Here is a 26,959-nt window from a genome sequence, read left to right as displayed (position 1 = left end):
TTTGTAATTAAGTGTAATGGAACCAAATATTTTAATAAGATCAAAACAAATTAGAACACAATTTGGTGATGTGCAAATAATAAATATTTGATAAAACCAAAGTGGAATCAGTAAAACTGCCTGCCAGTGAAACTTTTGTGGCAATTTCAATGGAAAATATGCTGTCTGTAATGACAGTGTGCTACCACATCATTCTTTTTCAATATATTTATTAAAAGTGAGACTTTTTACAAATTAACTGGGAGCATTCCTGCCCCACCCTAATGACAATGCTGTTATTGAACGAAGAGGCAAGTCAGGGGTCATGTCATGTGTAGCGTATACGTGGGTAGTGATGGACGGAATGCTGAACATTGTCAAACACTCACCCCCAGTCATAGATCTGGGTTTAATCCATCGTTTTTTTGCTCACCATGCCACCCCAGTTAGGACCCAGCCATATGCAAATCAGTCTTGACCCTGTTCCTCATGGGAACAGTCCAGACCGAACTGCCAAGCCAGGTCCTCACTGGACCGGAAACAAGCATCCTGGGACCGGTTTCGGGGTTTCACCCCTCATCAGCCAGGCTAGCTTGAATCCAGTGGCATGGGAAGCACGGGACCCACGTCTGGGCATACCCTTCCCACTTAGGGCAACAAAGCAAAAACAACAAGTGATGGACGGAATGCTGAACATTGTCAAACACTCACCCCCAGTCATAGATCTGGGTTTAATCCATCGTTTTTTTGCTCACCATGCCACCCCAGTTAGGACCCAGCCATATGCAAATCAGTCTTGACCCTGTTCCTCATGGGAACAGTCCAGACCGAACTGCCAAGCCAGGTCCTCACTGAACCGGAAACAAGCATCCTGGGACCGGTTTCGGGGTTTCACCCCTCATCAGCCAGGCTAGCTTGAATCCAGTGGCATGGGAAGCACGGGACCCACGTCTGGGCATACCCTTCCCACTTAGGGCAACAAAGCAAAAACAACAAGTGATGGACGGAATGCTGAACATTGTCAAACACTCACCCCCAGTCATAGATCTGGGTTTAATCCATCGTTTTTTTGCTCACCATGCCACCCCAGTTAGGACCCAGCCATATGCAAATCAGTCTTGACCCTGTTCCTCATGGGAACAGTCCAGACCGAACTGCCAAGCCAGGTCCTCACTGGACCGGAAACAAGCATCCAGCAAAAAAACGATGGATTAAACCCAGATCTGTGACTGGGGGTGAGTGTTTGCATTGTCAGCACTCCGTCAATCATCATTTTGTTTTGCTAATGTCGCCCTAAGTGGGAAGGGTATGCCCAGACGTGGGTCCCGTGCTTCCCATGCCACTGGATTCAAGCTAGCCTGGCTGATGAGGGGTGAAACCCCGAAACCGGTCCCAGGATGCTTGTTTCCAGTCCAGGGAAGACCTGGCCTGGCAGTTCGGGCTGGACTGTTCCCATAGGGAACAGGGTCAAGACTGATTTGCATATGGCTGGGTCCAAACTGGAATGGCATGGGCAGCAAAAAAACGATGGATTAAACCCAGATCTGTGACTGGGGGTGAGTGTTTGCATTGTCAGCACTCCGTCCATCATCATTTTGTTTTGCTAATTTGATTCTTATTAAACATGGAGCAAAGGTTTTGTCTCTTAAAGCAAACAAAAGTATTTTTTACATCAGACATGCTGAACTCACATTTGAAAGTGCTCTCATTTGTGATAGTAAAGGAAACAGCATTTGCAATGCAAAAGGTCTTACATTTGCTTGAGTTAGAGCTACTGGCAATGTAAATTCATACCTGGACTTTTCTTGCCACATACATTGTCAACCCTGCTTCATAATTTTGTCTTCTCCTGCCATATAATTACAGTGGCCCTGCATAAAACTAAAGCACTTCCATGTACCTTCTTCCTCTATCTGCAGCAAAAAATGAAAAGGTTGCTATTTAGCAGTGCTTAATTGGGCAAAGCTTAATTGAAGCATGCTAACATGGTGTTTACTGAAGGCAAATATGTGCTTTTAAAAAATACACGATTTCCACTTAAAAACTATAGTCAAACCACAGAACACAATGGCCATACGTAAAATATTTTTTAGAAGCTAATGCCTGCATATTAATACAATTGTGTTGTTTAATATTTATGTTTACGTGTTGTTTTACTGGTGTGTCCCATATGGTGTTTAGCTGCAATTTACACTGTTTAGGTGTGATTCACTCCACAAAGTTTTATAGCATCTGATAACATCGCTGCTGTCTACAGAGCAAGCCAGCTAGCCAGTCATTTACACTCTTTCATCTGGGTGTTGCTGCCCTTTCACGAACAATGCTAATGTTTCTGCTGTGTTTTTGTTTTTCACGTTAAATTTTCGTCTCCCCAGCAGTCTTATTTACGTTAATTTGCTGTATTTCACAGTGTTTACAAGTAAAAAGTGATTCATGCCCTTGTGTCCAGCACTTTTCTACAACATGATAACATCTTGCTGTTTAAACTTCCAGCCTCGCAGCTTGTTTATACTGTAGTTTGGAGCGGAAGGACATTTTCACATGTTAGAGTTTGCATTTCCAGTAAACTATTCTTTATTTTGCCCACAGTAAATCAGTGAGGCTGAAAAATAACTGATGGCCTTTTAGCAATTGGAATTGATGTGAGAGGAAGAAGGGGCATAAAAGAGAAATAAGTACAACACACTCCAAAGACATGATCAGTAAACAAATAATAAAAAAAAGCGTTTGCAATGCAATGGGTCTCGCATTTGCTCGAGTTAGAGCTATTAGCGTTATAAACTCCTAAACGGACTTTTCTTGCCATATAATGTAAAAATCAAGAGTAGAACAGTTTCACATAAGCGAGCCGATTCACAGCGTCGCGGCCGCCATGAGCATCAGCAATAAGGAGAGACACAAAAGGAAAAAGAAGTTTGCTCGCAGTCAAACATATTGACAAAAGTGCAATTAACCATGTAACAGGGGCGATGACGAAGGCGGTAACAAAACCGCCCTAAGGAGGGACAAATGTAAAGCATTTACCAATTAAAAGAAAGGATTTTTGAAAGGCAAATCCACGAACGAGTGATAGTGATGGGCGTGCGGTGGGCATGGTTAAAATCCCAGATACATACCAACACGTTGGAAAAGCAGTGCTTGCGCGATGCAATGTTCAACTTAAAAAGGCAGCTCGTGAAATAAAATATTTGCTCAGTATCATACAATTTAAGATGGATAGAGCGTCTGCAGTCCAATATGTCAGTCATTTGAGAGGCACACGATTTTGAGTTCTTGGGGAGAGCACTACTTCCTCTAAAACCAGATTTAGTGCTTCATCTTTCAGAAACGCAGAATACAGTGCTTGATTGGAACTCACCTGAGGGATACCAATGAGTGGAAACTGTGCCTGAACCTGTTCTCAAAGATCATGCAGAATTGGGGCCTATGCAAGAGGGACCTATTTACCGCTCAACTGACGTTCTTCTTACCATTGTTCTTCAGTTGGGAACTGGCTCCATTAGCTTGAGCAAAGGACGCATTCTTGTATAATTGTATTGGAATGAATTATGCCTTTCCCCCTTATTCTGTGCTGCTGAAAGTTGCCTTACATGACAGTCATCAGACAGCATAGTTGATCCTCATATTACCCCTCTGAAGGACCCAAAGGAGGTTTCTGACCCTACTGGAACTGTCTTGAGAGCGACCTCTTCTGCTTCCTGGGCTCCCCACTCTCCTCCTGGACCGTCTGAGTGTCAACATCCTTTGGTAAGGACAAAACAATTGAGGTTAATACCATGGATATTTTCCTGAGGCACTGGCAAATGCTGGGTCTTTTGGAAAAGGTTATTGACCACATTGACAAGGCTTGGGCGAATTCCATGCATAAACGCTATCGAACAGCATGGAATTCGAACAGTTGGTCTGGCTGGTGCTTGGAATGGAGCTAAGATCCATGACAGCAGATGTGATCTGAGCCTGTTAGTTAGTTTTAGTGCTCGATTAATAAAAGCCATTGCAATACGAAACAGAAATAAATAAAATGTCAATGTCGGACAACACTGAATTTAAACAAATAGTCAGATACAAAAGCTAAAATCTCGAAAAAGTAAGAACGGTAGGGAAAGGTAATTACGGTCGTTGGAAGGTCAACCTGACCAGATTCATTACAGTCATTATTGGGACTACATGTTCAGAGAGAAAGTGATTTATCTGCAATGTCATGAGAAAGCAGAATTCCTAAAAGAATGAGTGTCAGGCCTGTCAGGTATAGGTTTTCAATCTCGACCACCTGAGTGTTTGACCAACAGACTCTATACGTTGTTTGACAGTGTTACCTGCTCTAATCCAAATGGAAGCAGATAATTACCTGGATGGGTTTGGAAAACTCTTTTCCTGAGGAAATGATAAGGCATATTAGCTGTCATTTACGAATTATCAACATTTGACTTGCAAAACAGTTATCCCTGGTTAATCTTGGTCAGTTTCTTACAAACCGTTGTAGGAGCTTTACCCCTCTGCAACAGAGTGGAATTGACTGGCACTTGAGTAAAGTTTTTACAGCCAATCTGCATGAGCGAACGTTATGGGTTAAGAACTGCTGTTTTAGGAGCTTTCCTCTTTCCAAACTCAGTGTCAGGCAGGTGGAAAAGACGTGCAGCAGGGATTCTTGGTTGCAGCCACATAAACGGCAGAGTTGATCAGGGAGCTTGTCTTTGGTGTCAAAGAACCCATCCTATATAGCAGGAACTGATGTTTTAATTGAATGGAAAAATTTCATGCTAAATATCCTTGTGGGGACAGAGTTGAAAAAGACCCCAGAACTGCCCAGGTGTGCCGGCTTTTGGCTAACAAGGCCTTGTCTGTGATGAGTGATAATAAGCGAACAGAGCTGTTAACTACTTCCATGCCCAAACTTTTGAAGATTTGGGTTAAGTAGCTGCCCCAAGTTCCTTTTCTGTTATTGTTTTGTTGCACTTGTACTTCTTGCCAGCAGGAATGGGATTTGGGGGGTGTTCTCCCCGGACCATAGTCTCCAGGAGGCCTTGAGAAAGGCTCCCTTTCGCTGAAAGACCTGATTTTTTTAGGCCCCCTTCCAGTCTGACCTGGGCTAGGGAGGCACCTTTCGGAATGTTAAAAAGAGTCTTGTATACTTTTGCTTGGCTGGCATTTAAAATCGAAGTCTCCCGGCCCTGCAGAAATAGCTGGAAGCAGATGGGCTGACAAGACTTTTAAGAGATGATCGAGATTTGGGCAGTACAACTTCTTCTTTAGAAGCTTAAAGCTATATATTAATGGGTGAACCTTTGCATTGATCAAGAGCAAGTGGCGCTTCCATTTAGATGGGGTCTGATTCACACACTTTTTGTCTTCCTTGGTTTCAGAGGGCCTTTCCTACCATACCATAAATTCTTACAGATCAGTCATTTTGGCTGGTCACCTCCCAGTTGCCAACAAATCTGTGGGTGAGCATCCATTGGTTTTTAAACTTGTTAGAGGGGTCCATTTTCAGTTCCTCCTCAATCAAAGTATTCCTGTCTCTGGGATGTCTAGTAGTCCTTACATTTCTGCAATCTTGGCCTGACAATTCCCTCCTTTCCAGGAAACAGCTTTCAGCAAAATAGACACACTTGCTATTTTTTGTACCTTGTGAACAAGTCTGGTGTTCAAGCTCTTGATCTTGTGGATCGATCCTTTACCCTTGAAGGTGTTACCTTCCTGTTTTCCATCCAGGCAGACCAAATCAACAGCCAAACAGGTGTTATTTCCGGTTCTTCCATCAGACAAGAAACTCCTGATTATGAGAAGGTTACTGCAACTTTACAAAGTTCCCCCTCTGGTCCTTTACCAATTTCTTTGGTATAACCTCGTGCTCCTGTGTATTGCCCTACTTAAGCATGCTGGATTAAATAGTTTGTTTCGGAGGCAGGGATAGGTACTTCTATTTTGGAGCTCTTTCATTCCGAGGAGCCATGGCTTCAAAATGTTTTGCAGTGGGCGCACGCACGACTGTAAGAAAATATCCACATGGCGGGTTGGTCTCAGACTCCATGTTTAAAGAATTTTAGCATAAAACAGTAACTAATCATTTTCCCATAGTAGCAGATAAGCTTTAAACCTGAATAATCTGAAACCTCCAGTCCTGACAGAAAAAATAATCTTATAGCATTTGTTACCAATAATTTTTATTGTATTAAGGACAAGATTATCCCACCAGGTACTGTCTATCAGAACAATTACTGGCCAGTCTATACTTATGATGTTGCTTATACATGGTATCTCCAAGTTAAGTAAAGTTTGGACCACATCCAGGTTAGAATACATTTTAGGTCTGTTTGTTTTTACATTCACTTCAGAAGCAAGTCTGAACCTGTATCGACACATACCCAAGAAAACATTCCTAGCATCAGAAGAAGCGGAGTTAATAATGTTCAAGCGGTTTATAGATTGATAAGAGTGCTAATTGGTTACTGGAAATTCTACTATGACATATGTAGTTATTGGCTTTCTGGGATTTGTAGCTGTTCTTTTACTTCTCTTTGGTTAATGGTTTTTTTTACATGGCTACCCGTTTAAAACAAAGAGAAGAATGCATAATCTTCGCTTCCGTAAAAAATTAAATTTTTTGTTCACAAATGCTATCAAATTTTCGATTACCGAAAAAAGTGGGAGTGCTAGTCTGTATCAGAATACACAGCTCAGAGGAAATTAAACTGCCAACTCAAACACTTTTTTTAAATGTGACGACTATATGATTTTTTTAAATTAAGCTTCTTAAGTTTCAACTTCTTACAAAGAAAACAAACATTAAACAAAAAGCAGGTTGTTCGCGAAATGCAAGTGCTCATGCTCATGCTTCAGATTCGAATAAATTACATAACACTTTTGGGAGAAAAAAAATAAAAGAAAGGCAAGTAGCGGAATAAGGCAAAGTCCAATTCAACGCATTAAGAGCCGGTTCAAAAGGTGAAGCCCATAATTCTCCTTGTAGCAAGCAATTTTAAAGAAAAGGTCAATTTATAGGGAACTTCATGTCACTGGGAACGCCACTCACCACTGTAATCTCTGACTGAGCCTCGTGACGTAAGTGACCAACCAAGACGTTTCCAGTTCCGTTGCTTACAGAAAGGAGAGGTGTGAAAGGAGACTTGGGGTTTTAGATAACCAAAAGTGAGGATGGAGACAGTTCCAAATGAGTAAGAACGACAAGTCTACACATTTGGCAGACGTGGTAATCGCTCCTCCTATGGGACAGTAAATGTCTTACTTACATATGTGGCAATTTTCAAAATATACGCGCGGGCTAGGGTTTTTAATTAGAGAAATTGTAGTCCTGACAATTGCTTTCTCGCAGTCACATTCACAGAGTACTATATAAAAGGGGCGACTCCCAATTACCCCCAAGTTTGAAAGTAAGGTTTACCGATCAAGGTTATATACCAAAAATAATGATGTTAATTTTATGTCCCCCTCAATACTATCTCCGGTAAATTGTATGAAGTGAAATAATTGTGATTGCAATATGGCCGCCACGAAGTGACAGTTTTTTGCATTCTGCTTCCCGTATAGCGGAGAATAGAATACACCGCCCGCTTGCATGTTCACAGAGGACTAGAGCATTGGAAGGAACATGAATGGAAAAGACGAGTTTTAAATTAGATGTTGATGAGTCCTCATGCTGGCGTCGAAGAGAGCAAAAGTTAACGAAACCTGGACTCCGTTACGGCTGTCGGTGAAGTTCAGCGCGCTGCAGCACCAATGAGATGGGATTATTATAATATGACGAAATCCGTTGACGTGCCGGAAGTGGACAAGCGGAAGGTTCTGGTTTGTGCTGTAGTGGTCCCGGGATGAAGGGGAAGGAGGAGAAGGAGGTCGGGGTCGGACCCGAGAAAAGCCCAAGCGCGCAGGAATTGAAAGAGCAAGGCAACCGGCTCTTCACCACCCGCAAGTACCAAGAAGCGGCAGCCTGTTATGGCAGAGCAATAGTGAGTGAAGTTGTGCACTGATGTAGAGTGGTACTGCGGGGAGTCCTCTAAGACAGTACTCCTCAGCCTTTTGACTTATCATTACTGGAGTCTGGGGACCCCAACTAAATCATTATTGGATTCTGTCACTGGAAGCAGGGTACCCCAGCCTAAACATTGTCGATAATTTTGACCCCAAAGCAATACACAAAAAAGAACGAAACCAGCATTCATCAAACACATACTCAAACGATAAGACATTTTGTTTAATTTGCAAACAAATGCATGACACAATAAACCTGTTAATAGGACGGCTGGAGCTTGTCTAAATTCAGCTGAAGCCACACATTGTCCATACTATATTCTGTTTAATGCACCTGCTCTCCTCCCACTAATAAATCTGAGGATACTAATTTAATTTGAAGCCTCCACTTTCAAATTCCTTGACATTTACAGTATGTTTAAAAAATGTCAGTTAGACATTTAGCCATTTTTGATTTATATGCACTTTATTAATATGTTAATATATATATATTTTTTTAAGCAGTTTTGGGCCCCGTTGAGAATGTTTCACAGACCCCCAGGAGCCCCTGGACCATGTGTTCGGGACCACTGCTGAGATGATTGGAGGAGTCATGCCTGCCAAAATTGTATGACCACAAGAGCAGGATTTTTTTAAGGTTTAAAAACACAAATTGTCATGGTTTTGACATCGCAAGCAATCTCATACTTTTATAAATCTAATCCGGTAACAGCTGGCATCCAAGCCTAGTTAACCTCACGTTACAGCTAGTTCCCACAGCATCGCACAATAATTTCCCACTTCCATGGGCTGGTTGTCCAAGCCCAGACAAACATCACACAAATAGGAGAAGCAGTATAATAACAATTAATTTTCTGTCAAATTTTGGATCACAGCTTTTCTACCAGTTCATAAGAAAATCCTTGAAGCTTGTACCTTTATAAGTTAATTCTTTATTTCATAGCTACCATCACGAACATTTGCTCATTTACCAGCCAATGCGTTTCACTCTTAACCCTTTTGCTACTCCGCCTATGATGGCTGATTTAGAGAAGCAATGTACCATTAGGTTTGCTAAACCCTTTTGGTTGTGGGGGATATATGGTTTCTAGGTTCTCCCAGAACCCAAGGTACACAGAGACAAGAACTGAGCTGCAACATACAATAGTTTTGCTTCTTGTACTGAGTAATGTATGTATTTCTGAAATTGGCACAAGATATGGAGTTTAGGAGCACTAGTTATTTGTACACTGTTGAAGTTGTGGGTACCTGTACAAGCATATGATATAGAGTAAATGTCTTCTTTCTAACAGAGTGGCTTACATTTGGAAGACACAAATGCAGCAAAATCTAATAGGCGATATTAAATACCCTACTATTTTGTGCACCCACATGTCTTCTGTTAAAAATGGTACCTCACTTGTGCAGGCAGGCCTTGTGCCTGTGACAAGAAACATCCCAAAACACAACATGGATCCATCAAATTTTTCCACTCAAAACTGACCTGTTTTGTGCAAAGTGGGTAGCTGTGGATTTTGCGCCCTAGCTCATTCGGTACCTAGGGAAACTTAGCAAATCTGTTCATTTTTTAAAATTAGACTCCTAGGGGAATCCAGGATGAGCTGACTTGTGTGACATTCGCCAGGTTGTTTTAACCACAATCCCTTGCAAACCTCAAACTTTGACTTTTTCCTCGTATTTCTGTGATGGAAAGTTCTGCAACCTACAGGGAGCCTCAAACTTCCTTCCACCCAGCATTCCCCTACGTCTTCTGATAAAAATGGTACCTCACTTGTATGGGTAGGCCTAGTGGCAGGAAAAGCCCCAAAATACACTGTAGAGACATCAGTATTTCTCCCATTGGGGCAGAAAGACTGTATTGTTTTGCTATTGAGGCGGGGGCTTGGACTGGCTCAGCCTAATGTGTGGGAGGGCTGCCTGGCTTCTGTTGGGCTTTCTGCCTGGGGCAGATTGGATATTAAATTCCTTCATTTTCCCCACAGGGACTGAAAGACTGTTTTGGCATTTTTTGTGGTGGGAGCTTCGCCAGATGTCAGCAGGCCACCCACCCCTCACTTTCTTCCACATTATACCCTTCCTGGGTCTAGTGAGCCTTCTGCCCCAGAGGGCAGATTGGAGCTTACAGTCTCCCAGATTTGCCCCCAGTGGGGCAGAAAGGCTGTATTACCACTTCTTGAGGATGAGGGCTCAGCCTGGTATGTTTGGAAAGGCTGTCCTACCCCTCAGTATTGCCCAAAAAATCCCTGGGGTCTAGTGGAGTTTCTGCCCCGCTTGGGGAAGAATTGGTGCACAACTGTCTAAATTTGCCCCCGGGGGTGACATGTGGTGGGGACACACAGAAATATTCTTTTGGCATTTTATGGAGTGATGGCTTGGTCAAATGTGTCAGTGGACCACCCCATCCCTAAATATATGCCAATGAATGGCATCCCTGGGGTCTAGTGGGCTTTCTGCCCCCCCCCCCCCGGGGGCCAGAATGGGGTTCAAGACCTCCTTTCTACCCTCCAGGCATGGGTGAGGAGGGGGGTCAGAAAGACTGCTCAGGCTGGGGTGAGAGAGGGAGATCAAGCCCATTGCCATGGGGACCACTCCCCCACCCCAAAGATATCCCTGGTGTGTGATGGGTGGATTCCTGCTTGGGGATCACCCTCCTGCAGCAATACTCCAAGTAGGGATCCACTAGGGAGGGATACAATTGGAAAAGGGAGATTCTCCCCTTTCCTAGAGTAGCTCTACCATTGAAATCAGTGCTCTGATGGAAGTGAAAGTAAATTAATTGCTCAGTTAATTTTAGTTTCACTTTCCATGTAATGACATTTGCGCGCCAATCGTCATTATAGGGAAGGGAAAGAAAAAGCAGCCTTGGTTGCTGGGTGAGATCTTCCCCAACAGCCAAGGCTGAAAATAAAGAATATTTCTCTGGTATTTGCACCAGAGGGATTTCCTGTCTCAGGTGTGAGGATGGCCTGGAGCCGTCCTCAGCACGGGAGGACCAGTGCAGAGGACACTTGAAGCCATCTTCTACACCGAAGGAGCTAATGCAACAAAAAAAGAGGTCTTCAGTGTGGTATGGCTGTTTCACAGAATTGAACAGGTAAGTAATGAAGCACACAGTGTTTTGTACCAGAAGGGCCATTTTGTGAGTGCCACACAACGATTTTGTAGAGTTCACCAATTTCAACTGACGGCTCCAATAGTTAGATTTCAGTAACGCCTAAGTGCCTTAGTCACCTTGAGTCTATATTGTTCTTGCCTAGGTGGCAGTATAGTCTGCTTCAGGCATCCTGTCTAAGTTGGTTAGTGGTATTTTGCCTCACCTATTTGTGGGCAGTCACATACTTTGGGACTTGGATTAGAGTGAATGGAATAACGCCCATGACATAAATTAGTGACTTAAGAGCATTCTGGTTAGTTTTATCCCTAACGCATATCTTTACCTAGAAACATTAGCTGTGCACTGCAGCAATACCAGTTACTGGCTCCATCAGCAGCTGTGAGGCCATCAGTTCAGAACTGTACATGCTTTAAGAGACTACTTACTTGGTAAATTACACCTTTTTAACAGTTTCAGTCTTTAGCTTTCCCAATAGCAGTGTAATAATTTGAAGGAATCAGTAGGTTTTGTTTTGTCAAAAGAGCAGTAGTAAATGACTCGTAAATAAACAGTATTGTCTGCCATGCCATTTAATATAAATAAAAAATAGTTTCCAAAAAGACCACTTTGCTAAACTAGTACATATTACTTTTCACCACTTTTATTTTAAGTCGCCAGTCATAGGTGCAACCTGATAAGACAATGACTACACACCCAAGAAACTTTCGATATAGTTAGGAGAGTAAAAGTATACAGTGGATGAGTCATCACCACAGCCTGGAGTGCAGGAACATGTTACAAAGCCATCTACAGACACTAGTTCACGAGGTTATAAGATAAAGGAGACACTTACTTCAACTTAGAGAGCGAAGGATAGAATAGGGAGATTTGTCTAGAGCACAGAAAATGCATTGGAGTGGTGTCTATTAAGTATGCACTGGGATGCACCCCAAGATTATTCATCGGCCTCAAGTGGACCCCTATGCACAGATATATAAACTGTAGTAGCCCTTTGTATAGTATACATCACCGACTGATCATCTTCTTGTAGCTTAAATGTTATTATTTATGAACCAATTAAGCTAACTCAGTGTGTTTTGAAAATGTGTCCTATTAACATACTGACACACATAGAAAGACCACAGAGATACTTAAAGGTGATACAAAAATATTTTTATTCAGGCATATGTATGCTTCCCAATACCATTCCTTACTCTGCCAATACAGACAGATCTATAATGTCCCATTCTGGGGGTGGGGAGCTGCATTCTCCCAGATCTCAATCTTTGAGGAAGAGAGCTGTATACTCTCTTGACTCAGAATCTGGCTTTCCCCCAGGCAAAAGTACTGATCTGCCTTGGTATCCATTTGGGCTGATTTGAAATTGACAGTGAAAAATAACTAAGGGCAGCACTACTTACTACTCCTGCACTAATACGTGGGTTGTGGCACCATCCACCACAAGGCTAAATTACAGAGACTAGGAAAAGGTACTACGAAGTGTCCTAAACTAGATCTCCTCATTTACAGAGTCAAGAAAAGCTAAGAGGAAGTTTCCTAAACGAAGTCTACTCCTATCTCAAAGGTCGGCAAATTATTGTATCAGTAACATTGTTCAACAGCTGCCTCAGTTCCTTACAGCACCTAATCAGTTCATTAAACCTAAATTGCTACATCTGCACCAGTTTCACACATTAACCTGAAACTGTAAAAATCATAGGGACTCAGACTTGTCTACACTTGATGAGTGTCACATCATCTTTAAATTAAGCTCTACCAAAACTGAGTTTATTACCTGTGAAGAGTTGAATAAATATAGTAATCTACACTCCGTCCCAAAGGACTGGTGACATCAAGTGAGGTAAGAAATCTTGGAGTGACTATGGATTACACCTATCCCTGTTTCCACATGTGAATGGAGTCACAACAAGTGCCTGTCACACAATGCAAACCCTGGGGATTTTCGATTTTTCACTGTGTTACGGTGTCCTGTCCCCTTGGGGTGAGATAGGTTCAGGAGGGCCCTCTCTTCCTTTTTTGGAACACAATGCAAACTCTGCATACCATCTTGCCACACCTAGAATACCCACAGAAACTGCATGCATTGTCACCCTTGTGATGTCACTGGTAACTTACATAAATGGCATGTAACTGGGGGTGCTCCTCTTCCTACTTCCCAAATTTCAAAGGAGTTACCTTTATTCATGGGACGGCAACACATTGGTACATCGCAGAAATGAATCCTTTGGGCATTTCCCTTAATCTTTAAAAATGTATGAGGGCTTTTTATACGGACATCTTGCTTTAAGTTCTAATCGGAAATAACAGTACCCTCACTTGTAAAATAAACACCGCAACTGGTTTAAAACAAGGCTATGTTTTGGCCTTTTATTGCCTGTGTGTGTACAACAAATGCTTAACACTACCCTCTAATAAGCCTACTACTCGACCACTCTACCACAAAATAGAGCATTAGTATTATCTAATTTTGCCACTATCAACCTCTAAGTGGAACCCTTGGACTCTGTGCACACTATCTCTCACTTTGAGATAGTATATACAGAACCAACTTCTTACATTAACGTACATACATTTTTAGGTCTGGCTTGACTATTCTGTTCACCGAATTTATAAAGCGCGTGGCTACCCGAGACCCGGCTTCCCAGTGCTAACAGAAGAACAGTGAAAATAACAAGCACAACAAACTATGGGAAAAGGTAGGTTTTTAGCTGCTTACTTAAATACAGGACATTGTTTTTGCATTTCAGCTTGAGCCACAGAGATGTCCAAAGCTTAGGGGCAAGATATGAAAATGATTGACTCCAACACCTAGCTCTGTTTATCCTGAGTATATCTAGAAAATCAAGTCTTAAGGATCTAAAGACCCTGTTAGGTTGATAAAGTTTAATCAATTGGCGGATAACTTTTGGGCCCACCTTGTATTTGCATTCATAAGCCTGATCTATTGGCAGTGCCAATGCTTGAATCATATAGAAAATTGTCTTATAGCACTAATGGTCAATCCATTTGTTTTGCTTGGAGGGCAAGTAAGTCATTATGGCCGAACTTTTGTTTAACTGGCTTTACAAATGAGGCTGGTTGTTAAAATGAAAGTAATTAATTGACCATTCGAGTAGTGTTCTGTGTGACGAATGTCTTTTCTTGTAGAGAAAGTCTGTTTGTTCACATTTGGCCCAAAGTAGTGTCCTCTATGCTGCCTACCCATGTTTAGGGAATAATGCTTGGGAGTCGGCAGGCTTTCAATGTTTATCGCCAGACATGATGTGTTCTAGTAGAGAGGTTCAAGTACATGTCATCAGTCCTCACCGAGGCTATTTATTGCAATGACCTCCTTAAATGACTGAAACATGAGCATTGTTTGACCTTGCTTCTGTTTACTTGTTGCATCCTTTTAACATCCTACTCCTCATAGTGTAGTTTATGTTCTATTTGCAGTATGTTCGCTTTCAGTGCACCATACTGTATGTTGGCAAATACACCTTTGTTAGTGTCATGTTATCTTTCATATGGAGTGAGGGCCACAGCTTGCCAGCATTTCTGTTCAAACACGTTGCTCTTTTTGTTTTGTTCAATAGGCAGTATGTTACCCAGTTGCTTTATAATTTACATTTACATTTTAGCCTGGAGATCACAAACCTGCCTACTGGTCAGACTGTGAGGCCATTTGTTTATTCTGGCCACCTCCAAGCTTATTTAAACCACACCTACAGTGTTAAAATCTAAATCGTTCCTGGCCAGTTTTACACAGTTTCATTCTGCTTTATGTATCCTTCTGTATGAAATTGTGGTGTTAGTTGAGGGAGATGAGTACCTACCCTCCGATAACCACAATCCTTGTCAGGGTGACCACTAAATCAGTCTGAGCTCAACCCCCTAGTAGCCATGGCATAGAGCAGGCGGGGTTAACTTCAAGGCAATGTGAAATGAATTTGTGCAGTGCTCAAACATTATTAAAGTCAAAGCACAACACAAGAAATCCGAAACCAATTTAGAAAAATAAAGTGCCTTTTAATGAACAAAATTGATCCAAAACAGAAAAAATCCGATAAGTAGAATCAGAGATATTCATTTTGGAATTTTAACACTCAACATAGTACCAAAAAAGCAGGTAAAGAGTTTTACCTTGTGACTCAGTCTCTGGAATGGATGTCAAAAATCTTAATTTGGGGAAGGCAGCAGGCTGGGGCAGAAGAGGACTCCACAGTTGCAAATAGAGGCCTCAGTAAAGCTGTTGATATTTGGCAGGAAAGCTCAGAGTGGGAGAAGTTTGAATTTCGTGCCCAGAGAAAACCCCTCACCAGCCAGCTTTTTCTTTTTTTTATTATTATTTTTTTTTAATTTATTTTTTTGCACCTTCACCAGTGAAGATTTCTCACTTTGGAGTTAGTCACTTTTTTTGGAGCGGATATTCTTCCGGAGTGGCAAGGCTGTAGCCAGATAGGGCTTCATAAGGCTGGATATCTTTTATGCAAGGTCACATTGATTCTGAGTTGCTGCTGCAGAGAAAACAATGGTAGCAATCAATGTTTGTTCAGCTGCAGTGCATCTTCATCAGACATGGCTTGGCAGGTTGGTTCTTTCCCCCTGTCCATTCTAAGAGCAAACATTTTCTAAGTCCCAGGTTTGAATATTTTTTTTCTTTTCAGAAAGAGTACAATTTGACACCAGCCAGGGGTCCAGGACCTTGGGGACAGCACTTGGTTGTCAAGGCTCACTCCACAGAGGCTAGCAGCAGAATCCAGGACAGGTCCATTTGGAACTGTCCGACTGAAGAATACCCTTTGAAGCTTGTTGCATCCCTGTAGAGCCCAAAAGGGAAGTCGGGCTAATGACCCTTGAAGGCCCTGGGTTCAAGAGGGAGAGCATGTCAAGTCTTTAAGGCTCTTCTAAGGTCACAGACAGCAGGTTCAATCCTCTTCTGATTTTCTACAGGTCTAGAAGTGATCTGGGGATAGGGGCCATACCCACTTTTATAGCACTTCCTGCGTTATTTACTGTAATCAATTCCACAGTGTCTCTTTGGGCCCAAAACAAACATGGCAGAACATGTGTTTCCTTCTGCAGCGCTCCAGTGTCCACCCTAGGGGCAGCTCTTCTCCCACTGGGCCCGGTGCCTGACAGGCTAGGAGGATAATGCAAGGGGCAGGCCCATGTGTTATCTACTTCTGCCTATGACAGGGTAAGCTCCTTTGAAGTTATTTAAATTCATGAGCACAGTCCATGTAGTCAGCATGCCAGAGAAGTCACACTCTTCACCCCACCCAAATCCTTTGTCTTGCTCTGGGAGCAAGTTTACGTCTCATCTAGAGACCTATTCAGCTCCTGGATGACAGATGTTAGCTCATGCAAATGGGTGTTTAGAGGCACTCGGCATGCAACAGGTAACTTTTCTAAAAGTATCTGTTCTAAAATATGTATTACAAATCTGTCTTTACTATTGAGTTTGGCTTGTAATACTTCAGAAAGTACAAATATGAACTCTGTGGCTGTTTCCTAAGTGGAGATAGCAAATATTACATCCAATTGTTTTCCTATGGAGCGTCTAACCCTGCTGCAGTGAAAATAGCCCATAGGGTTTCTCATTGGAAGGACATACATTTTTACATGTCCTGCTTTTAAATACCATGTGTCGTGCTTTATGGCATGTAAGGTCAAGTTACGAGTGACTTATTAATACTTCAAAGAATGTTCTAAGCTTTTTAAAATGGTTATTGTGACAGGTAAAAATATCAGTTTAAACCTGCATGGCCAAGTCAAAGGTGGCAGGCCTGCCATCATGTTTAATTGTGAGTATAGTGGATGGCACAGTGAGTTCTGCATTCCATTTATGACATTTAACTTGTAGGTTCTGGGTACACCGGGATACCATATACTATGGGCTTGTAGGTAAGTTAAATATTCCAGCTAGGGGATGCCAATTTCATCATGTTGAAGGAGAATGAAAATCACTTTATTACTGAGCAGGGGTAAAGTGTGCTGAGTTGTACAGCCAGCAAAAAAAGTCAAGACGAAAATTTGGGGATTACACCACAGAAAAATATTAATTCCCGTACCTTCCCTGAACCATTGTAGATGTTTATAAATCAATGCTTTCACTGCCTACTCAGTTTTGTTTGTTTATTTATTTTAATTTACTTAGGTGGTCTAGGGAAGTTTAGTTCCTTGCTGTTGTTCAAAAGTTGATTCTTAAGCTCCTAGCAATGTTAACAACTGGTACATATTCAATGTCTTCCTGTGTTATGCACTCATAAGCTTTTGCAGCTGTCACTGGGCTTTGCTGTCAGCGTCTGCAGCACCCATACCAAGCTTGATTGTGTAGTCTTAAATTAAAGACAACTACTTCTATTTTTGATGCAGTTACCTGAAGAAATTGTCTTGTGTGAAACCCATGGACTTCTGTCTAGGTGAGAAAAGTAGATGATGTGGCTACCTACCACATGCAACACTTTAATACAATCCTGACGTCTTAGCAATGTTTGGCCTGGTAAGATTTGCAGACGCATATGTAGAATGAGGAGAGGTCAGAGCGCCTAGCCCAGTTTAAGCAGTGATATATTCACTGAAAAACCAAAGGTTACAGGGACGTTATAGTTAGGTTGCCATTTTACCCATTCAAAACCTAAGAAATTCCGCAGTTATAGATATAGCTGTACTTCTGTTGAGAAACTATAACTCGTGGCCTAACGTTTCGTATGGCTGGGTGCAAAGTGGAATGGCATGGTGAGCAAAAAAAATGATGGATTAAACCCAGATCCGTGACTGGGGGTGAATGTTTGATTTGTTATGCATTCCGTCCATCAACTGTTATTTTTGCATTTGTTGCCCCAAGTGGGAAGGGTATACCCAGACGTGGGTCCCGTGATCACTATGCCACCAGATTTAAACTAGCCTGGCTGAAGAGGGGTGATACCCCGAAACTGATCCCAGGAAGCTTGTTTCTGGTCCAGGCAGGACCTGGTCTGGCAGTTTGGGCTGGACTGTTCCCATGGGGACCAGGGTCAAGACTGATTTGCCTATGGCTGGATCCAAACTGGAATGCATGGTGAACAAAATTGGATTAAACCCAGATCTGTGACTGGGGATGAATGTTTGGTTTGTTTTGCATTCCATCCATCAACTATTCTTTTTGCTAAAGTTTCTTAACGGCATGAGTTATAGTTTCTCCAGATAAGCATAACTATAATATTTCCTTTGTTTTGTATGGGTAAAACATCAACCTAGCTATAACATCTCTATAATCTTTGTTTTTTCTCAGTGAATTTGTATATTTTTTCATTTAAATTAATATCTAATTACTGGGTTAGCCGCAAGGCCTGGCCACCTCCTCCCTTGGTGCGCATGCACAGCTGGTTTTGGTGTGTGAATGGTGTATTTTTTTTTTCCCTATTGTTTTTTGAATCTGTGGGGCTCTGAGCACTGTGATGGGTCCACGGATCAGCCCAAAAATAAAGTGGGCAATTTTTTACCTTGAGTGGTCCCTTTAGAGACTCCTCCATCTCTCCTATGGGGTCAGGATACTTGTATCCTGCTCCTTTATGTAATTTATTCATTCTTCTACTCGACCCACACACACACCCTGGCTCGATGTGAGAAAGAAAATGACTGCTGCAACTTTCCTCTCAGGTTGCTGTCAGCCAGTCAGGGCCTTGATTTTACTCCGGATCCGCATATCCTCTGCGTGTGGATCTGCGAAGCGTCCGTGTCCCTAGAAATCTATATTTCTTTTTCCTTTCATAACTCAAAAAATACTGAACGGATTTACACCAAGTAACACAAGCATTGGCATAGAAAAAAGGTCTCGCCTTTGGGACCAAATAAATGTTTAGCCATGTAGCACAAATGGAATCCTTGTAAATCTAAGCAACTGCCCGGCTCATAAATGAATATATTGTATTACTGATTTCATGGTACATGTGTTTCACAAGAAATCCACGTCCACCACACCAGAGTCAAGAGGCACGTAAATGTCAAACACACTTTCAGACATGGTCCAATAGCATAAAACTCCAAATATCTACAAGATATTTCTTCACTATTCATGTTTTTCGTGATATGCACCGTCAGTTGGTGCACTGCAAGAATGAAAGGGCAACATTTTCCTGCCTTTCACTAGATTCTGCGCATTTTGAAATTGAAGAGGGGACACAGGAAATTCCCCTGTAATATAGAATATTGGTTTGCAGCAATAACCTCTATATCACTTTGTGAGCTGTGATGTTCTGACACAGTCACTTGTGGTTACGCATCAGGAAGGGCAGTGGCGAAAAGAAAACCAAGTCTGTGCACCAGCTGCCTGTGCGGATGGACCCAGTGTTTGCTGCATTCAGTGAACTGAAGCCAAGCATCGCTTCCCCTTGCAACTGAGGTGTGTTTTTAGCATCAGGTCAAAGAGCATCAGCACACAGCTGAAACTGTGAGGGCAGGTCTTTCTCAGTGCCTGAAAGAGAACCACCTCAATAAGACAAATTGAAGTGTATTTTATCAAATGGGTTGCTAAGAGGGACAAACAAACCAACTTTGTTATATTTTAATTTGGGTTACTGAACTTCATCTGAAATTTTATTTTTTGTTCAAAAGTACCTTTGGATGCTCATAGCCAAACTATTTTTGTGTGGCAAACAGGAAGCGGAATCTAAACAGTACTGTGTTTTTGTTATTTGTATACTCCCTTGCTTTTTCTTCCGCCAGTGCTTGAATATTCATGTGGTGTGCACACTTGCCCAATGAAAGAAAAGCACACAGAGCATAGATTTTTGAAATCAAACCTTTTTACTGACAGCTGTGATTATGAATGCTCTCAACAAAAGCTTTTCCCACAATACAAAGGTTAAAAATAGTAGAGGTTGACCACTCAACAAATTTAACAGTACGAGCAGAGCCAAGGGTCTGTCTTGACTCTTAGAGCCGGCCCCTGAAAACGTTTGTCATGTAAATCATACAACAAACATCACTTAAAATATATCACCTCTAAATTGATGTTTCGTTAAGATAAGGGTTTTTGACCATGATATGTCACATTATAGCACTACAACTATATTAATAGTGATAGTTTCTCCTGCCCCACCCTTGTAACAATGCTATTAGTTAACTAAGCAGCCATACAGTTGTCATGTGAACCCTGTATGCGGCCCATATTCATATAGATAGAGCAACATTATAGTTGATTAAATCAAACACAGTATGTTTTTTGTACTGCTGGTATTCTGAACTAACATATTTGAAGGTTCTTTCATATGCAATAGTGAAGAAAAAGGAGGATCTGTAAAATCAAGTATTTGCCTAGGACCACACAGTTTGGTTAAGCAGGGAAGCTGTGAGCAATCCAGGTTTTCTGTTTTCACTTTGTACGAATCATCCATTAAACTGGTAATAGTGGGGCGTGGCCAAGATGGCGGCATGAGCGGACGTGTTGGTCCGAGCTCCGCCGCCTGGGCCCTTAATTAGCTATGTGGCTGCGAAGCTGGCTGGCTGGTGGTGTGACGCCTGGGACTGGAGGCATTGGGGGCTCTGTGCGAGCCCGAAGATCGCAAGGCTGGTGCTGCTGAGGGTGAGGCTCCGGGAGCTTCGGGTCGGTGCCTGAGGCTGGAGGCCGCAGAGGGCTGCGGTCTCGCCTGCGTGGTAAGCCCGGGCCTGATAGACCGCTGGTTGGGTGCCGGGGGATCGGCGGTGCCCTTGGAGAAAGCTGCACCCCGCGGAGAGGTGAGGCCCGCGCTGGAGGCCCGGTGGAGGCCTGGAGCCGGGGCGCTGGTGACGCCCGTTGCATCCCTGCTGGGCCTTCCAGGGGGTACCCCAAAGAGGAGAAAGAGCTGATCAGGGGGCCTGGCGGTCGATTGGAGCTGGTGCTGAGGTCCCGTAGAGGCGCAGTGGACCAGTGCTGCAGTCTAGCGTTGCGGGCAGCACAGGAGGGCCTAATCCAATGCAGAGGTGAGCGGGGCTGCGAGGAGGCCCACGGACTGTCCCGCGACAGAAGGCTGGTGACCCCGGTGACGGTCTGAGGCCTGGAAGACGTGGCCCACAGTGACATTGCGTAAAAGGCCATTCTGGGATATTCGATCACCTGCAGTTAGTGGGCAGAGGGGATGGCGACCTCCAAGCCTAAGCGGGACCAGACGGTGCGAGATATGCTGACCGGGGGGCGCCAGCTCCCATGTGTTTTAAAAGTCTCTGTAAATGGAAGGAGCTGGGCAATAATTTTTAGTTCATCTGGTAAAGAATTACAGAGAGAAGTGCTGGAGAGGCTCAGATTTCCACCAGTTGCTGGAAAGACCCGCCAGTCTTCCTTTATTGTACTGCCTCAGGATGGAAAAAACAGCTTATCAGAGGATCATGGAGCTCTTCTAGGTTGGTACTGCTGCAGCCTACATTTCAGGTAATTTTAAGCATTACTATAACTACTCTGATATGTAAGTGGGAAAGTCTTAAATGGTATCTACATTAAATGAGCAAAATTGTCATTAACAGGCATCAGTTCCAATAGCAGAGAACTGTTTCTTATCCTTATTAAGGCTGAGCCCGTTGCAGTCCATTGGAGTTTTTCCACTCCATTTGCGAGCCTCCTTTTCATCATTCGCCAGATGAAAGCTCCCCAGAGTACTGTCCTCACAATTTTGAAAATTGGTCTATAGTCCTTTCAGTTTAATACCTACACATAATTATTAAACAACATAGGAGATCGGTGGTACCCTTTTCAGTGCAAGGATACCTACAAACGTTTAATTCCGCCTGCAGAACATAGTCTCTGGGAACAGGCAACCTAGACTTCGCTCTCTCTCCAAGATAAAACCTAGCTGAATGTAAAGTGATTTAGGGTTTCTGTATCTAGCCCTCGTGACTTATATTTCCTTTTTTGATATGAACTTAATTATATGGAAAATGCTAAGTGTTCATTTGACCAGTCTGTTTGCGGTACAACTTAAAAAAAAAATAAGTCCCTGCTGAGAGAACCCAGACTAAATCTCAGCCTTTTGGAGAATGAAGTGTAGTGTCATCTGTTGAAAACCATGTTCTAAAATGTGTACAAACGATTCCTCACAGCCACATCCTTACAATCTTGGAGCTTTAGGACAAAGTCTTTGTGAATTACAATTTTAGATTGGGGCAACATAAGTTGCAAACGTGGAAGAAAGCAGTCTCACATTTGGGTCGAGCCTGAAAGTGTTGATGGAGAAAAATAAAAATCAGTAAATCACATATAATCATCAATAATGGTGTCACTCATGTATAAGCAGTAAAGTATGGCTCCTAGATGCAGGGCAGAGGTCAAATATATACCATACTACACATACTGTTTTGAGACCATGACAAAGTTGGAGGATAAACTGGTTCCCTCCTGGGTTCATGAAAATTAGTGGATGACCTTCATGAGTAACAAAAATGTACTTGGTTCGTCTGAGAAACCAACTTTTAAAGCTTTTGCATCTTGTGTGTGAGGAGAACTTGGCACACTGAAGGCTTGGAGAGGGGGACATCAACTGACGTCACATTAGCATGAGCAAGAAAACATGGCAGACGAAGGTTACATTGATGCTGTACACATTTCAGTTCTTCTACACATAGTTCCATTATTTCACTTTCAGATATCGATGTGTAGTCTAGCACACCTTAATTGTCACCATCCCATAATGGCTAAGGGATTTTAAAACTGTCATATTTTCGAATGGAGACCTATTAGCAGCCAGACACATTAGCACATTCAGACCTTTCCTGAAATCATTGTGGCCCTCCTCCTGCTTCTCCAGATCTATCGACCTGTAACATATGGTTAGCGTGTTTGCTCGTCTAGATGCTTTGTGCCGCTATATGTCAGTTACTAAAGTGAGACTTGGATTATTCTCTTCACATGCAGGGAAATATTAGGTAGAGATTGATAACGTGTGCAAGGCAATCTTTGGAAAGTAAACCAACATCTTGGGGTCGGAAGGAATGGTGAATGCTGGGCAATTCGAAAATTGGACATACATTGAATATTATGGAAAGCAAAGGGGTATAAAAATTACCAGAGTTAAGTAGACTATGATAGAAAGATCATCCTGCATGAAATAGAAACAGGCGGATTCGCACAGGAGGTCCAGGGATCAAAATGTGCTCACTGTGCCAGAGGTTCAAGCTGCGCACCATTGAAGAGGTTAAGCAATGCATTAAGCAGTTTGGGGTTGCTTGTGTTCCCTTCTAAAGAACCTGGCCTGTTCAGGCTCAACAGTTCAGTCTCATTTGCATATGTCTGATCACTTTTGGGAGGGGCATAGTGGGCAAATAATGATTAATTGGAAAGTCGTCCTAATTATTACCAATGACTGCGATTAATTAAAGCATTTTACCCATCACTTTTTTTAAAATTATTTTTGTTTTCTAGTTTTCCTGAATAAAAATGAGTTACCCCAAGATATTGTACTTAATATTTAGACTGGTTTGGGTGTATTGTAGAATAGACTGTGCACTTTACAGCAAATAATCGCATATTGCGATGCCTGTGTCTTTAAACAAGCAGGTGTTGTTACCCTGTTTCCCTACTTCTATGACCACTGGTATGGAAAGGTGCTGAATTTCTGTTTTCTTTACACTGATTTTCAATGCTCCTTAGTGGAAAACATTTTTCAACCCTTTGAATAATGTCTCCCTATTCCAAGGGTAAAAAAAAGTCTTCTTTAAACTAGGAGCACCCATTGTTTTTTTTTTTTTTTTGCCTGTTATTTTATCCTATTCACGGTACTGGCAAGATAAGAATGGCGGTGTTTGGTTTTTTACCTAGGCTCGGCTTTCCATGCCACATAATTATGAATGTCTGAGAACTTTAATCTCTGCCTCTGACTTGTGCCAAATCCTACCACAGAAATAAAGTGGCCTCTTAAATCCGAATTTAATTACCAAATTGTTTTCAAATTTGCACCCTACATAGAGGTGGTAAGCCTCTATACATATTACAGTGCAGTCATTTTTCAATCAACAGCTTGATCCTAGATTATTTTTCAAATCCTAGTGTAAATTCCTTTAGACAGCCTTTTCAATCTGGCATTTGGAAAGTCTGTAAATTTCATTAGTGACTGCTTTAATGGCATGCAACAGATACCTTGGCTGACTGTCAAGGTTAAGCAAGTATCGTGGTACAGAAGATACTTTAGTAGCTATTGTCCATTGAAGTATCTCTTGCACTTATTGTCATCCTAAATTAGTTCTGCCTAACGTGGCACATTATAACAGAAGTAAGCAACTGTTTAAAAGACACTGTGGACGTTAGTAGAATTGATGATCTTAGTATTATTAATAGATTGTGTTAGGACTGAATTCTGGATACTATTCCCTCATGTTAAAATGGCCTTCAATCTTTTGATTATTCCAAATCAAAAACCACTTTTTCTAAGAGAGAAACCATTTTGCCTAAAAGACGTTCTGTCCTCTTTATCATATCACCCCAGGAGATGTTTGTAAGAACAAACCACATCTCGGTTAAACATCAGTTTCATACAAAGAGAATGGATTTCTATAACTTTAGATTAATAAGGAAACCCCCTTGTTACACAGATGATGAATTGTCACTTCCTACCTCTTTTTGCCCCACAGCATCTTTGTGAAACACTTACAATTGAATGATGAATAGATACATAAGCCACATTTCTTGTATTGTCACAATTTGCCATTTTATCTTGGATGTCCTCGAATTCATAATATTAGCTGTTTTGCTTATATTAATTTCACCGGTTTACCAGACAGCAAAGTTAATCAGTCTAGAAATTAACTTGTGCAAAGAACCCGGGGATAAATGCTAGTGCTAGTGGCACTGCAAATTTACAAGTTTTCTACAGGCTCCAAATATACAAGGCTAAATGGAGGAACGCTAAGTAAAATTCCCTATTCTATATACAAATCTAATTATAACATAGCCTGAGGGTAATCCATTACAAGTGTATGGGGTGAGGTGGTTCTTAAGCTGGAGACGTTTCAGGAAATAGATACTGGAGGTCAGGGGGTGGGGCGAGACAGATTGTCGGGGTGCAACCTTGGGACGATTGTTCCGGGGTATCTAAAAGTGTCTAGATATTCAGTTCATATGCCAGCTAATGGGGAGAGTGTTGTGTAGGCTTTTTAATTTTTTTTATATAAATGCACCTTTCTTTAATCAGCAGACCGTCACATAATGCAAAATGATGGGGCTCCCCTGCAAAATGTAATGAGGAACCCCGGAGCCCCCCCATATATCACAAATATTCATTGACTTTGGGCTGCAGATGGGCCCCTTGAAGAATTGGGAACCCCTGGAGGTTGTCTGTCCCCTGCACCACAGGGACTTTCATTAAGGCCCTGTCAGCAGCCATTGCAACGAGGAAGAGTGTGATGTGGTAAAAAAAAATGGCTTCTTGAGATTAGACGGGTAGCAGCATGTAGAGCAGCTTCTAGGGGAACAAGATGTAACATACGTATTCCGATGAAATGATATTGTCAGTATTATAATCTTGAGAATACCAGTGCTGTGTACCTTTGTCTTGGAATCATTCTCAGGGATGTAGCATTTCATGCTGCAGTTGGTGTAATAAGTGATGACTGGCTACAGTTAAAGAGAAGTGATTGAATCCTAGTGTAGACTGTTTTAGAAAGCGGATTGATAAGCAGAAACGTTTTTTATTAGTTTCTGAAGGTTTTGTTTATATGAGTATATCTTGACTGTTTCAAGTACCACTGTAGTGGGAACTGGAAAACCACCGGCTCCATTTGTCTTATGTTTGGTGGGACAGCTTCTACACTTGTGTATTTCCTTCTCTGCTTTGCAGCAGTAGACCATTTCTTGAAACCAAACAGGCAGCAAAGAGAGTTCAGTTGACCTCCATTATCTAGTGATGTCTCTCTTGGCCACCAGGTAGCTAATGCCAGGCAAATGCGTATGTATCGTGAATTCACCAAATGCTCAGTGATCCCATACAGCATCATCTTAGGGCCCATGGTGGTAGATATATGTAATAAGGGTATCTTGATGTTAAGAATCCTTTGCAAGTAGGTGAAAGTAACCAGGCATAAACATATAGTGTGATGAAAGGTGCCCCTCCCCCCTTGGAATCACCATAGTGTACCCATGCACTTGGTGTTAGGGGATATCTTCATTTTCACAGCATTTCAGGGCTGTGGTATATTCATCAGACATAGTTAAATTGCATGAATCTGAGGTTAGAAAGAATGGTGAACATATTAGAGACCGTCTCTGCCTCCTGCCAAGTCATTGTCTTCAATCTGTTCCACATCCTTTTCCCAGTCGGGTCGCAGCTTCTGTGAGGGTTAACAGTATTAAGGAGGAGAGACCTGTAAAGTTGCAATATGCCTTTATATCTCAACTGGTCCATCGTTAATTTGGCATCGAGCAGATTAAAATCTGGCACTTCCTGAAAGGCCTTCTTATATGTTTCCAGTGTGTGGTGGCCCTGTAGATAAAAAAAAGAAAAAAAAAGTGATCTGTGTAAATCATATAATGCAACTAAGTGGGCCAACGCCACAGTGTGATCATAGTCCCATAAATCTCCTAGTTTAGAAATTCCAATCGGGTCCCACATGTGAAATCCCGCAAGGTGGGATCCTTGCTTCCGACATGTCCCAGCTCATAAATGAGTCTGTTCTGTGAGTTCACCAAGCCATTTAATATGAGAAAGATCTGTGCGCCAACACAAGAGAGAGATTTTCAAAACCTGCGGAAGAGAAAACAGGGGTTATCTCCTGTGTAAAAGGGCTAGCATCCCATCCCTCTCCAGGGTAGCTGGATCCAGCCTCCATGAGGAGTCATGCCTGTCCCCAAAAAACAATCCCCAAGTGGTATCATCTGTGCCACCTATTAGTACAGTAAAATGTATGGGGTGCCTAAGCCCCCCTGATATATATTTAGACGCACATTTTACATAC

The 26,959-nt window shown here is 42.2% G+C and overlaps 2 protein-coding genes across 2 annotated transcripts in view; one reads left to right on the top strand and one right to left on the bottom strand.

Annotated features, from left to right (window-relative positions):
* Nucleotides 1-7,550, bottom strand: part of LOC138261567 (uncharacterized) — a 223,772-nt gene extending 216,222 nt beyond the window's left edge. The window contains exon 1 of the mRNA XM_069210642.1: nt 7,013-7,550. The gene's annotated coding sequence lies outside the window, so the exon portion shown is untranslated. The remainder of the gene's footprint in view (nt 1-7,012) is intronic.
* A 170-nt stretch (nt 7,551-7,720) lies between these two features.
* Nucleotides 7,721-26,959, top strand: part of STUB1 (STIP1 homology and U-box containing protein 1) — a 184,106-nt gene continuing 164,867 nt past the window's right edge. The window contains exon 1 of the mRNA XM_069210638.1: nt 7,721-7,946. Coding sequence (XP_069066739.1) covers nt 7,809-7,946 — 138 coding nt within the window. The 5' untranslated portion in view covers nt 7,721-7,808. The remainder of the gene's footprint in view (nt 7,947-26,959) is intronic.

The sequence above is a fragment of the Pleurodeles waltl genome, chromosome 10 (genome assembly GCF_031143425.1).
Source record: "Pleurodeles waltl isolate 20211129_DDA chromosome 10, aPleWal1.hap1.20221129, whole genome shotgun sequence".
NCBI lineage: Eukaryota > Metazoa > Chordata > Amphibia > Caudata > Salamandridae > Pleurodeles > Pleurodeles waltl.
This window is presented reverse-complemented; position numbering and strand designations above follow the sequence as displayed.